The sequence below is a fragment of the Balaenoptera musculus genome, chromosome 5 (assembly GCF_009873245.2).
Source record: "Balaenoptera musculus isolate JJ_BM4_2016_0621 chromosome 5, mBalMus1.pri.v3, whole genome shotgun sequence".
NCBI lineage: Eukaryota > Metazoa > Chordata > Mammalia > Artiodactyla > Balaenopteridae > Balaenoptera > Balaenoptera musculus.
This window is the reverse complement of record NC_045789.1, coordinates 28,094,728-28,108,954: the sequence shown is the minus strand read 5'-3', so window position 1 is coordinate 28,108,954 and position 14,227 is coordinate 28,094,728. Positions and strand designations below refer to the sequence as shown.

Sequence of the window (14,227 nt, the reverse complement as noted above, 5' to 3'; positions counted from 1 at the left end):
TCAGAGACCTTCAGTGGTCATCCAGTGCCTGCAGAATGAGGTTCATTGTGGGGGGGCTAAGTGCACCACTACTAGCATTCACACTATCTAAGCTTTAGGTTGAGGTAAAATCTTTGCTGTTCCCTGGAAGAACCTCAAGCATTCTCATTTCTGTCCCTTGCTTAGGCTGACCCCATGTCAAAATTGATCTCCATGTCCTAGTTCATCTTTCCTGTTCTTAAAGCCTCACTTCTTCCACCAGTATTATACATTCAACAGATATGACTTAAGCCTTTGGTAGGAGAAAGTTACCATAGTGAATACCACAAATAATGATTTTGATCCTATATGAGTTTATAGACTAGATATATGCATTGGTAACTGAGTGTTCTCTTAGTGTGACAGTAACACAACCTGGAGTCAATTCAAAGAAGAAGGCACTTCCAAAGAGAGTGGTAGAACAAGACTCCATGGAAGAGATGGGATTTGACGTGAATCATAAAGAATAGCTAATTATTCAGCAAACACAGATGCAAAGAGGGAGTTCTTAGGAGAAGAAATAGTAAAGCAAATGTAGACATGCAAACACATACATACACACACACACACACACACACACACACACACACACACACAAAGACCTGGTGGAACAATAGGAGTAGAGGAAAATTAAAAATAATAATAGTAACTGGAAAAATAAGCTTGGGCCAGATTGCGAGGGCCTTGAATGCCAGGTGCTGGCAATGAGCTGCCACAAGGGAAGGGGCCTGTGTGGTTTATGGGGCCTGAAATAGCGTCAGAGCATGGATGGTTCAGGCCTCACATTAGGCACTTGGCTCTTAGAGCACTTGCCATAGCACGAGGCCAGTTGTAAACAGTCAATAAAAATTTATTGATTGGTGTAATTTGAAGCATTTTCCCAAGCTTGTGGTTGTGATTTATGAAGTAAGAGTAGAGCCTGGAGCCATTAAGTCACAGAGAAAATGTGACTTAATTGGGTAAGTCTGAGAGTAGGAGCTATTTTAAAGTTCTTTTTGTAAATGGCTTGTTATGTCACCTTCGAAAAGATGTTTGCCTTCCGCTGACTGCTTGCTGGTCCTTGTGGCAGAAGTAATCCTCAGACCCAGTCATCCTATCAAATCAGACTGTCAGTGACTGAAAAATTCCTTGGAAAGCACAGAACAGCCACTACTTGGATTGCTGAAGGAGGGCTGGGGGAGGGATGTATCACAACTAGTTGAATTCGAAGTGAGAATTTTCAGCATGGAGTAGGCTGGACTTTCATAAAGCCTTGTGGTTTTGAGGCCCTTCTATTCTGCCTTATTCTGCCTTCACTAAAGTTCTGTTGTGTTTTGAACTTGCTTGGCCCACGGCCAGACATGCATTTTCTTTGGTAAACAACAGAATATGGAGTAGATGTAATCATGCTCCTGGGTAGTGGTTGTGTAGCCCCAAAATATGCCATTAAAATTTGGAGATGTTTCAATTAGACAAAATTTATGCTTTGCACATTCTGTTTTCATGCTGGAAGACCCCATAGCACCTGAGGATTTTATTGGAGGAATGAAAAATACCAACATTTATTGAACCCTATTCTGTGCCAGGCACTGTGCTAGGGATTGTGCATATGTTATTTTGTGTAAGTCTGACAGCCAAAGACTAGGTTACTATGCATTTTTGTTGCTATTTTGCAGATGGTGACCCACACTTAGAGTAGTTTAGGGACTTGCCTAAAATCAGATTTTAGTAGTTTAGTAACTTACCCAAAATCGATGGCAAATACTGCACTTAGAATTGAAATTCATCTCCATTTGACATTTCCAAAAGAATTCACCCGTGCTTTTTCCACTGCACTAAACTACTTCAATTAATTTTAATGTTCACAATACTTGTTTTGGTTGGGGAATTTGTAGAGAGCATATAACTGGATTCTCCAAGTTCACACACACACAAATTAGTCAAAGATACCAAGAGTTAGAACTAGGACCCATTGGTTTATTCTTTGAGTTCTTTTCTTTTCCTACTTTTTGTTCCTTCCTTCTTAAAATTAGTGAAATTGGCCTGTGGTGGGTTTTTTCTTTTCTTTTACTTGCCAATTCAATAAAGCTAAAACCAATCCAGATTTCCAGAGACAAAAATCTCAACATAGAAATCAGTCTGTCTTTTTTTGTACAGCATGCCACTGACCTCTGATGGTGGAAGTTTAGCATAAACCAGGAGAGAACCAGCCTAGAAAATTCAACTTCCCTGCAACACTTGTTTACCTGGTTAATATTTCTTAGGTTTACAGACCTGACATGTTACCATTGTGTAACATGTCATTGTGTCTGGCAGGGGAGCCTCTTCTACTTTGAGTATTTAAAATACATTTGAGAGTCGTTATTCTGTGTTCTCATTTATCTGCCCACAGAAGAGCGTCAGGGTTAAAAATTCCAACTCTGGAGTCAGACAGGCTCAAGTTTCAATCCTGTTTAATAACTTTGTAACTTTTGTCAGTTTCCTCATTGATAAAATGGAGATAGTAGTAGTACCTATCTCATAGAGTCATTTGGAGAATTAAATAATACGCACATAAAGCCCTCAGCATAATACCTAGTATATAGTAAGTGCTCAAGAAATGTTAGCTACTGTAAAATATTTGTTATATCACAGTAGTGTATATTATTTCAAAAACTAATTATGGAAGAGAGAGAATTAGCATTTCTAGTTTTGCAATATATTCTTTTGGACATTTCTCTGTCACAGTTGCTTGGAATGGGGAGTTGATTCATCAAACCAAGAGTCCACTGTCCATAGTGACCTAAGCTTTCTGCAACTTTCAGAAGCTTCAAAGGTAGAAGAAAAAAGTTGAAAAAGCTTAGAAAAATAAAGCAGTAATTGGGAACCTTTTAAAAGTATATACAAGATAGTTTGGTAGATTGATAACTAGAGTAACAGAAACCTAGAGTGTCCCTAGAGTGACAAAAGAAACTATTAAGAAAGGAAAAGGAAGAAAACAAATATAAATATTTGCATTAGGTGCTTTAGCCCTTATCAGTACATTTTCAACCAGATGTCTCACTCAGCCTCAGGCCATAGCCCTGGGAGAGAAGGAGGGTGACCTGGAGGGCAGGAGAGGGAGAAAGGGAGGGAAGGAGAGAAGAGGAGCATTGTTATTCCTGGGAAGTCTCCTACCCATTTCAGAGATGGGCCGACTAAGCCAGAACTCTGGGTAACTTGTTTAGTGCCACACACCTGGTGATAGACGAGGTCTCCTAAAACGAGTAAAGACAAAAATGGGACCTATTGAAACTCAAAAGCTTCTGCACGCAAAGGAAACTATAAACAAGACGAAAAGGCAACCCTCAGAATAGGAGAAAATATTTGCAAATGAATCAACAGAGGATTAATCTCCAAAATATATAAACAGCTCACACAGCTCAATATTAAAAAAAACAAACAAACAATCAAAAAATGGGCAGAAGACCTAAATAGACATTTCTCCAAAGAAGACATATAGGTAGCCAAGAGGCACATGAAAAGCTGCTCAAAGTCACTAATTATTACAGAAATGCAAATGAAAACTACAGTGAGGTATCACCTCACACCGGTTAGAATGGGCATCATCAGAAGATCTACAAACAACAAATGCTGGAGAGGGTGTGGAGAAAAGGGAACCCTCTTGCACTGTTGGTGGGAATGTAATTTCCACTATGAAGAACAGTATGGAGGTTCCTTAAAAAACTAGAAATAGAATTACCATATGACCCAGCAATCCCACTACTGGGCATATATCCAGAGAAAACCGTAATTCAAAAAGACACATGCACACCAATGTTCATTGCAGCACTATTTACAATAGCCAGGTTATGGAAGCAACCTAAATGCCCATTGACAGATGAATGGATAAAGATGTGGTACATATATACAATGGAATATTACTCAGCCATAAAAAGGAACGAAATTGGGTCATTTGTAGAGACATGGATGGACCTAGAGACTGTCATACAGAGTGAAGTAAGTCAGAAAGAGAAAAACAAATATCGTATATTAACGCATATATATGGAATCTAGAAAAATGGTACAGATGAACCGGTTTGCAAAGCAGAAATAGAAACACAGATGTAGAGAACAAACGTATGGACACCAAGGGGGGAAAGCAGGGTGGGGGTGGGTGATGGGATGAATTGGGAGATTGGGATTGACATATATACACTAATATGTATAAAATAGATAACTAATAAGAAACTGCTGTATAAAAAAAATAAAATAAAATAAAATTTCAAAAAAAAAAAAGATGAGAAGCCCAGGTAAAGATTTTTAAACCATGTTCTGTTAAAAAAAAAAAAAAAAAAAAAAAACCACACAGGTACAGAGGTTAACAAAGGAAAGTATTTCACGTGGAAGTTTCCCCCTGTAAAAACAGTGGGCTTAGACGGGACTATCTCAGAGGACCTTTTCTGCTCCACATTCTGTAATTCTGCTAGTAAAACCTTCTGACATGTTTTCCTTTGTGGGTACTCAAAGGAAGGCAAAATAAATATTATGTGGAAAACACTGAATGAAAGCTTTGTGAGAGAATAAAAAGACCAGTTGGGAAGAAAAGGAAATAAACATCTCGAGGGAAGCCAAAGTAATCAAAAGAATTATAAAAACAAGATAAAAAGAAAATCAATATTAAATAGAGATAAGGTAGAGTTCGAAAATAAATAGTAATGCGATTCCTTTCAAGAATGTGAGCAGACACAATAGAGATGATAATCACAGAAAATAATTATAGTCATTACCACTTAATATAATGTGCAGGTTGCTTTGTTTTTCTGTGTGTTGTCATGACTTTTCACCATTTAACCACCCCTGAACAGAGCATGGGTGAGGGAGGGTTAGTTACCGGGATAGCTGCTGTCATCCACTAAATTGTGTGGTGATTTTGGTTATGGTTTTGAGTTTTTATAATGTTCTTCTCCGAAGGCAAAGTTGTCTTCACAATTTGGGGCAGCCTCCTTATTAGCGGTGTGACTTGAGGCAACTGTGCTTCAAGATCCCTTTTCGGAAAAAACAAGGCAAAAATACTGTTGCCGTATAACGCTGTTCTATGAAGAAAGAAGAACTGGATGCAAAGTGCTTAGAAAAGTGCTCAGTAAATGTTGACTGCAAATCAACTATACTTCAATTTAAAAAAAAAATATATATATATATATATGATAGAAAAAAATTTTTTTAATGTTTACTGCTGTGGTTACTCACCATCCTCTTCCTCCTCCTCCTCATCTTGGATGGAAGATTAAGTGAGCACGTGCTCTACTGGCTTCTCCAAGATCTGTGATGTGGAACAGTCTGTTACTGTAGACACAGAGTATAAGTCAGCCCTATTTAGGTGGAATATTGTTTTTAACCTCAAACATTCCATCTTTACGTCCTGATTCTCTCTCCCCACTGAAGGGCTTTGTGTCAGTAGGACCCTAGGGCAGTGTTCCAACCCACATCAGGCCAGATACCTCCCCGTGTGGGCTTACCTTCGGTCTCCTTACCCCGGAGCTGAGGACAAGTAGGCATATCTTGCAAACATCCTCTTTAGCCACACTGGAAATACTGCTCCAACATGGCAGCCAGCGCCAGATTAAATCAGAGCTTTCTTGGCCAGAGAGATCTAGACACATTAGAAATGGCTCAAGCAGAACAGCGTTCACCAAAGAAGAAGTGTATTGCCGGACTCCCTTGGAAGAAAACCAAACTGTGTAAATCCAGATGCAGCAACAACTGGTTACAAACAAGGGCAGCCGAAGACCTCAAAGGCCTTTGCAGCGTTATTGACACCAGAGCATTGCTGGAGAAAGACCCCAGACTAGGCCAGCTGGCTCTGCCACGTGTTCCACAGTCACAGCTGGGCGTTCATTCCTGGAGACATTTTTTATTCATTGTGAATTGACCGTAGGTCATATTCCCCAATCTGCTTATGTCAAGTTTTCCTCATTTCTTAGGTTCTCAGGCCTCAGTATTCCCTCAGACTTCTCTGTAGATGACTGAAGTGCCTCATGCTTTGCAAAGAAAGTAAACTCTCTGATGTAAATTACCTCCCCTTTCTTATTCTCCACCTGAAAAATTTCTGTATTTTTCACTCACCTTGTCTCTTTTGCTTCCAGCTCACAGACTCTCAGACTGTAGGATACTCTCCTCTCTGGCTAATCTCAGTCTCATCCTCTCAGGCCCCTTTGAGGACGTGGTCTCGTCCATTATTTCTACCTGCTGTATCATCACTTTCTATGTATAAACAGGTTCGTCTCCATGGCCCTTTTCTTCTCTTCACCAGATTTCTTGAAAACACAGCCCCCTTCACTACTGCAAATTCAGTAAACTTAAACCTCAACTCCTGGGTCTCCTGCCCAGACCCTACTGGGCTTCCTCTTCCATTCCTTATTTCCATTAATGCTTTGATACTTCTCTCAAAGTTTCTAATTTCTCTTCAATCTCTCTTCTTCTCTCAAGGCAACAATAACAATAAAAGTGTAAACTAGCATTTTTAAACACTTGCTATGTGCCCAGCTCTTAACAGACATTGGCATTTATCCTCACAATGACCCCAAGAGGCAGACAGTATTATCCCCATTTTATATCTAAGCAAAAGGATGGTCTGGATTTAAATTCCAGTGTGTTTCCCGCACTGCCTGTGCTCTTAAGCTGTTGGGAGGGAATATTTCGTAGAAGTGACCAGTTGACAAGTTCTTTTAATTCTATCTTCGTGTCTCTTACCACCAGCTCCTGTACTCACTGTGATTCTTCAGGCCCTCATAGCTTTCTGCTCCCTGCCTGGGCTCATCAACTTCAGCCTTATACTGGGCTGTGTGACTACTCTTCCTTAAGAACGGGTCTGACCATGCCATTCTACTGTCCCGTGTCCTTCAGTAGTTCCCCTTATCCTGTCTTATGGAGTCCACGCTCCTGGACGTGAGCGAGTGTCCCTGCACACAAGTCAGCCTGGAGAGTCTGCGCTTTGCCAACTGCCTCCTGCACTTGCATGCTTCCGTTCTGCTCTCCCTGACCTAAAATCCGCATCTGCACATGTCTAAACTTGTTCTTTAAAGCCTAGCTCAATTGTAATTTCCTCCAAGAAGTTCTCTACAGGCTTCATCATCATCCCCCACCCCCCTGCCAAGCTTGAGATCATCCTCTCGAGACTCTCTCTCTCTTTCTTTCTTTCTCTCTCTCTCTCTCTCTGTCTCCCTCCCTCCTTCTCTTTCAACTGAGGTGAGACACCAAAAATTCAGTTTGGAAAGATGTTATTTAAAAAAAAAAAAAAAAACGGCTGCAGGTAAGACTGGTTAGGAAGCATGAGCTTACATGATTTTTCAAAGGAGAGGAGACTACAGGGCAGTTGAAATATTCTCTTAACATATGTACAGAGGAGCAGGTGGTGGAGGAGAGGGTCCTGCCCCCCTCCGGTGAGTACATAACAAAGAAACAGGGTGTGGGATCTGTTGAGGGAAGCTTTTTCTCCCAGTGAAAGTTGTGGATAAGGATGAGGTTACTAAGGGAAATGGTGGGGTCTCTTTCTTTAGAGATCCTTGACAATTGGATAGATTGTTACATCTACAACTATATGCATGCAGTCGGGTGCTAGGACATTTTTCCATTTGCTAGCTCTCTTGTCTGCGTTCAGGGCGGGAATGAACAGACTCACTGTATCTTCAAACACTGATCCTGCAGGAAGGAATAGTTTCTAACATATTAAGCATGCAATAATAATAGTTACATTTCTAACCCTTTCGGTTCCTGGTTCTCTAAATCTTTATGATCTAAAATAGGAAATCTGATTATGATATTCACCAGTACTGATCCCCATAACATTTAATGGATTTTGACTACGCAAGATTTTTTTTATCCTTAACATTATATAACAATAAAACAATAGCAGTTAAGCGCAGGCACAGGAGCCAGACTTGATTTAAATCCTGGCTCTGTCACTTCCTAGCTATGGGGTCCTGGCCAGGTTACATAACTCCTGTGTGCCTCGGTTTTCTCATCTGTAAATAATGATATTGTATTGCCTGCCTGATAGGGTTTTTGTCTTTATATGCAAAGACCTTAAGGGAATACCTGATACACAGTAACGGATAAAAATTGGTAATTTATTATTTTTACTAAAACATATGATGTTAAATCTTTGTTCATACGGTGTATTTCTCAAAGGTGTTGTTTGCTGCCAAAGGGATGTGTTGCTCCTTGAGGGAAACCTTTTTGAGATACATTAACTCTTTCAAGCCACTGGGTTAAAATCAAGTGATTGCCTAGTGACTGAGCTAACTTTCCTTGCTGCGTGATTTTTATAAAGTCTTGTGCCACAGGCTGATTACATATGTGATTTTAGAAGACCTCCACCACACATTTTTAAGACTGTCTCCTTTTCATGGATAAATGACTCAGAAGTTATTCTCTAAAAAGAAATTTGGACATTTCTGTACATTTGGGTATAGAATTACTTCTGTCACCAGGACTGATCAAAGGGATGTTAGCACAAAGGTAGGTACTACGTTTGATTGAGGATGTATTAAATATGCTTTTTATTTGTAAAACACTTTTTTCTTTTGCCACTAGGAATAATTCAGGTTTCACACCAGCAGACACTGTGGCTGTCATGTTCTGTTCTACACACAAATCCCTCACATTGGGTAAGTGACCCACAGACTTAAAAACCAACTTAATATTACCCTCAGATAATTGCATCTTACGATTTTGAAATTCAAACAACTCTTCAAATTAAATGGAATGGGGGTATTTTCCACTCTGTGACCTAAAGAACAATAGCAAAGTGAGGATGGGTCATAGCTTTGAAATACCATCATTGGATTGAACCCCTTTTTGAGGGCCTAAATTTAATAGTGTAGGATTTAGCTTTATTTGTAATCATGTTTTCGATTCTCATCAAAGATTTTCAACGTAGAATGTTCATGTTAAAAGTCTGGGGGTGCATAGTTGGGGGTGGGGGGTGCAATGAGCACAAACTTGGCTTTGGAAGGCTCTAGAGTGACCCCTGGAAAATGTCACCTTATGTTTTCTGGAAGCTTGGAGCAAGGTGGAAATAATGTTATTGCTCTCGTTTGATATTGACATTAGTTTGAAGTTCGTTTCAGAATGTTATTTCTATAAAGAAACACGACATAGTTATCATTAACTCAATCTGATCAGAACCTAAAATGAAATAAGTACGTATTTAATGGACAAAAATAGATCAAGAAAAGTGCTATTTTCTACTTAGCTTTATCCAGTTTAATGACATTATCCCAATAACCTGTCCAGACATCTGGAATCCATGTTTTTAGTCATTAAAAGTCATTAAGTAATGAGAAACTTTATTGAAATATACATCATTAACAAACTCCTTGCGGTCGTAGGCACATTGTGGTAAAACTAGTTTTAAAACTTCCATTACATTTTGACGTGCGACTGGCTAAAGAGAATGACATTGCTGTAAGTCTGCTCGTGTTAAAGTTCAGTCTATAAACTAGGAAACAAAGAGATTCCATAATGGTTTTACTAGCCCCAAACATATTTGTCTGATAGAATTATTTTCAGTCTTGCAAAGTTTGGGAAATGATTTAGAAGTTGGACATACTCTTAAAGAAGCAATTGCTATCTAGGGGTTCAGCTTATTTGAAGAAATTATACATATATATATATATATATATATACTGTCCCTATGTTGCATTATGACTGTTAGGTTTTCTTTATAATCATCACCAAATAGAAGTTGAAAGAGCTTTTTGGAAGCCACATTCCAGTCCTGATTTTGTGATCCTGGACAAATCACTTAAGCTCCCTGAACCTTAGCTTTCTCACTTTGTAAGCCATTTTCTTACTTTTTCTTAATTCTTACGGCTGCTGGAAAGATTAAAGATAAAATTTTGTTAAGGACCCAGCACAGGACTTGTACCTAGTACAAGTCAGTACATGACAGCATGTGTTCAGTACTTGTGCTGTGTGTAGCTTGCTGTGGACGCAATCAGAGTGCCCACCCAGAGAGCTCGGTGTGCTGCCTGGCACATAGCACATACCCTTAAAGCAGCAGCTGTTATTAGTTATTATTAACTGTATTGGTTATGACGGGTATGACCATTCCCAGGGTTCCGGTCCCCTGACCCCGGTCCTGCAGATGTTCATGTAACAGGTGTGGTTTAACTGTTGGCCTCAAAGAAATCATCTTGCCCTTCTTCCTTCATGTGGTCGTTGTGATGTGATGCCCGGTGCTCCAGGTCTGCTGAAAAGGAAGGGGTTGTTACAAAGGTAGGGAGGCCAGAGGCGGATGCTGCCAGGCCCCTCAGAGGTCACGAGTCAGGGGTCAAATGAGCCTGTGTCGTTAGAGCAGATGCTGAGTCCTGGCTGCACCACGTATGCTTCCGCATTTCTGCAGTGGCCTTTCAGACCTGCCCCACCCCTAGGATTTGCTTTTGTCAGGACAACCAAAATGGGTTGTGTTTGTTTCTCCATGATTTTCTCCTGTGCTTGGAGCTGGTGGTGGTGAACAAAGCTCTACCCGAGAAGCATATTGCACCGTGATCAGTATTCTTTTCTTTTCTGTAAGCAGAATACCTACCCATCCTATCTTTTTTTTTTTCTTTTCATTTTTTTTTTTAGAAATTCACGTTCTTTTATTTATTTATTTATGACTGTGTTGAGTCTTCGTTTCTGTGTGAGGGCTTTCTCTAGTTGCGGCAAGTGGGGACCACTCTTCATTGCGGTGCGCGGGCCTCTCACCATCGCGGCCTCTCTTGTTGCGGAGCACAGGCTCCAGACGCGCAGGCTCAGCAATTGTGGCTCACGGGCCCAGTTGCTCCGCGGCATGTGGGATCTTCCCAGACCAGGGCTCGAACCCGTGTCCCCTGCATTGGCAGGCAGATTCTCAACCACTGCGCCACCAGGGAAGCCCTCTTTTCATTTTTTTAATCTCAAAGCCATATCCTTCTGTCCTTGATGCTTTCTAATTTTCAGGCAAACAGGTGCTCTGAACGTCAATCAAAAGTAGCTGTTGTGCTAAAAATGTTTGGGTTAACTTGGACTTTTGCTTTTGCACTTTGCTTTTGCAATGTTCTCCCATGAAATAGATACTTGTGTCCTCCAATAAGATACTAATGTGGTATCTAAGTAACCATCGTAGTGTAAATCCTTAGTTATTTCCATAACATGGTAGACCTATGCTTTCTTGGAATTGCAAGACCTAAATACTCATCCTGACTCTTCCACTGAGACATCCCCAGGCCTCAGCTTCCGTAGCTCTTAGATTAGGGAATTTTACTTCCAGCTAGGCTATTCTATCATGCCTGGATTAGACCCGGCTTCCTGCCTGCAATCTCCTAGGTAGCATTTATAAAGGTGACCTCTTTGCTGCTTCCTTATCTCAGTGAGATGGCACGAATCACTCTTGTCCCAGGAGCACCCTTATTTCTACATACAGCAAGGGGTGTTTGGGTCCTGTTGCTTGAATGGACTTGTTAAGCCCTATAAATTTAGTGTATCAGTTTTCACAAGATCCAATGCATGTTTCTCTCTACTGGTGACCTGACATCTCTGATACAGAGTATATGCCTGGCAGTGACCTGAGCTACAGGCCGATAATTATCCTAATGGAACTTCTCATCTGCATAGCAATGAAAGAACATCACAATAAGTGTGAAGAATTCATATTCCAGAAAGCAGGGGGCAAATTTCAGGTAATATCACTCAGAGTTATACTTTCTCTTACTTCTCACCAAGATGAAATACAGCAGATTAAAATGCATCTATTTGGCATGTAGAAAATATATCTATCCCTTTTGTCATCACTGTCAAAATATTTCTTCTAGTGATTTTAAACACACACACACACACACATACACACACACATAACATCTCAAATAGAATACATTAAGAAAACCCTATGAAATAACATGTTTTATTATTATATACAGTATTTGTAAGAATAAATTATTGCAGGCCCGGTGGTACCCAGGTAACTAATGAACCAAAGATGAAAACTCTGGCTTTGAGAAGGCTTCTGAATAGTCCCTTGTACATACACTTGAAATTTATTTTATTGTTCTTGCTTTTGCCCTGTCTCAATCTCTTCAATGTACTTGCCTCTACACACATGCTGAATTTGATTCATTGCTTTTATTAGTGCATTTGCCATTGATTGATTAGTTCTTCGTATTAGTACTTTTTCTACTGATTGATTGCAGATGAAGTGACTATTTGACCTTTAATTATGAGGCTTCCTATTGAAAATGACATTGAGCTATGGCTTCACATAATCCATCTGGAAAGCCTGACATGATGCCATTCCCTGGAGTTCATTCAGGAAGAAAGAGGAGGCCTGGAGGAAGTGCAGAGCTTTCACTGTGCTTCATCTGAAACAATACTACAGGGCTTGTTTGCTGCTCTCCTGTAGTTGCACCTCAGGGTTGGAGATAATTATATTTTATCAAGACAGCATCACTGGCTATGGGTTGCTCCAAAAGCCATGAACTCTCCCAAATTATTTTCTAGTTTGATGATGATTTTTGTATAATGATGAGAAGATATTTTACATAGCAGAGGTGGGAGAACAGCCTGCACCCTAGTTACCAATGGTTCAGTGCTCACTCAGTCAATAGAGCTCATCACAAAAGAAATTCGATCCGAGGGACCCTGTGGAATTAGTATTTTACTTTTATTTTATTTATCTTTTTCTCTTGAGTGTTCAAATCACTTTGGTATCTAGAGTTCTAATATATATAGAAAGCTGTCTCACTATTCCTAGAAAGAGAATGTTTAAGGATGTTTGAGATCCTTAAGTTGAGCATATGTTTATATTAGTTTTTCATGTTTCCAAATGGCAAAATGAAAGCATATACTCCTAGAGCATGTCAACTGACAATTGGCAATCAATTGTAAGACCAGTTGTTTGTTTCCAAAAGCTTTTCTGAATTGAAAGAATGCTCTTTAAGTTTTAAATAGAGTGTCGTGATCAATGTGTATTAAAAGTCCACTATGGGTCTTACCATTTATAGACATTTGTGTACAAAGACCAATCAAGGCATCTGTTCCTCACACTGAACTTCATTATGAGTCTACGCTTGCAGTTACACAGCTGAGCTGTGATAAGAAACTATGCATTAAGCAAAAGAATATAGCTTTTTGGTAGACATAGAATTCTGGAAAGAGTGGAAAGAATACGTACCTGATTCTAGTTGGGATTGAAGTTGCAGTTCTCTCACCAAAAGCTGAACAAATCACTTAACTGCTATCAGCCTCAATTTCCAAATCTGTAAAATGAGAAGATGGGCAAGATGATACTTGAGATTCCTTCCAGCTTTAAGTTCCTATGAGTCTTGTGCTCAGTGACTGATATTACCACCATTCTATAAGATAACAGTTTCCCTGCTATGTGTGAAAAGGAAAAGAGTTCTTGAAAGGAACAGCTATGTAAATAATGTTACAATATTACAAGAAAGGAAATATGACTGTTACATCTTCCTAAAGAGGCTAAAAATTGTCTTCATACTCTCCAAAGAGTTTCATAGGAGACACAAACTCTGAAAAGGATCTCGTTTTCAATTTTACTTGGAAGCTTTTCAAGAGTGCTAAAGGATTACCCTGCAGCTTGGGCTGAAAAGATCATTTAATAACATCTGGGTTACTTTCTCCAGAGGAAATGGAATTGAAATAGGAAAGTTTGCATTTCTGTTTTTCTTTCCCCCTAAAACTTCTCTGCAATTCTATTTGGCACATGAAGACTATTATCTTGATGAAACTGCCCTACAATTGGGAAGAACTTTTTTAAAGCCTTTAACCCATTAACTCGTGTTACCTAAATAACCTTGAATATTAGCAAATCAGTAATTATTATCTTATTTTTCATACAAAGAAGTGAAGCGTAGAAAAAATTCTAAAAATTTATGCCAGAGCATATAACTAACAGAGACTAGATTCCAGGTCTCCTAACTTCCAGAACTGCATTGCACGATAGGATGTGAAAGCTCTTTGAAGACCCAAAAGTGCTAGACTGATTCTGAGTATTCTAAGTGTACACTCTCAGTGTGGGTTTGAATCATTTTATTGATGGTTTAAAAAAGAAAATTACTTCTGATTACATTGCTAGTTATAAGACAGTTTAAAAATCTTCGGTATCCATAATTGTGGCCATATGTATATATTCCTTATGGCCCGCCATAAACTGGCACACAGTCCTTATATTTTCTTTATTAACAAAAGGTTATATTGTAGTTACAGTGTGTCTTGATGAACCAGCCCTTACCTT

General features: G+C 39.5%; 1 protein-coding gene across 3 annotated transcripts in view; it reads left to right on the top strand.

The window, feature by feature from the left end:
• The window catches only part of SLC10A7 (solute carrier family 10 member 7), a 253,249-nt gene that overhangs the window by 204,820 nt on the left and 34,202 nt on the right, over nucleotides 1-14,227 (top strand). For 2 of the 3 annotated variants that reach the window (XM_036853914.1, XM_036853915.1), the window contains one exon: nucleotides 8,551-8,624. The exons of the other annotated variant lie outside the window; for it this stretch is intronic. In XM_036853914.1, coding sequence (XP_036709809.1) covers nucleotides 8,551-8,624 — 74 coding nt within the window. The remainder of the gene's footprint in view (nucleotides 1-8,550; nucleotides 8,625-14,227) is intronic. 3 annotated transcript variants of the gene reach the window in all.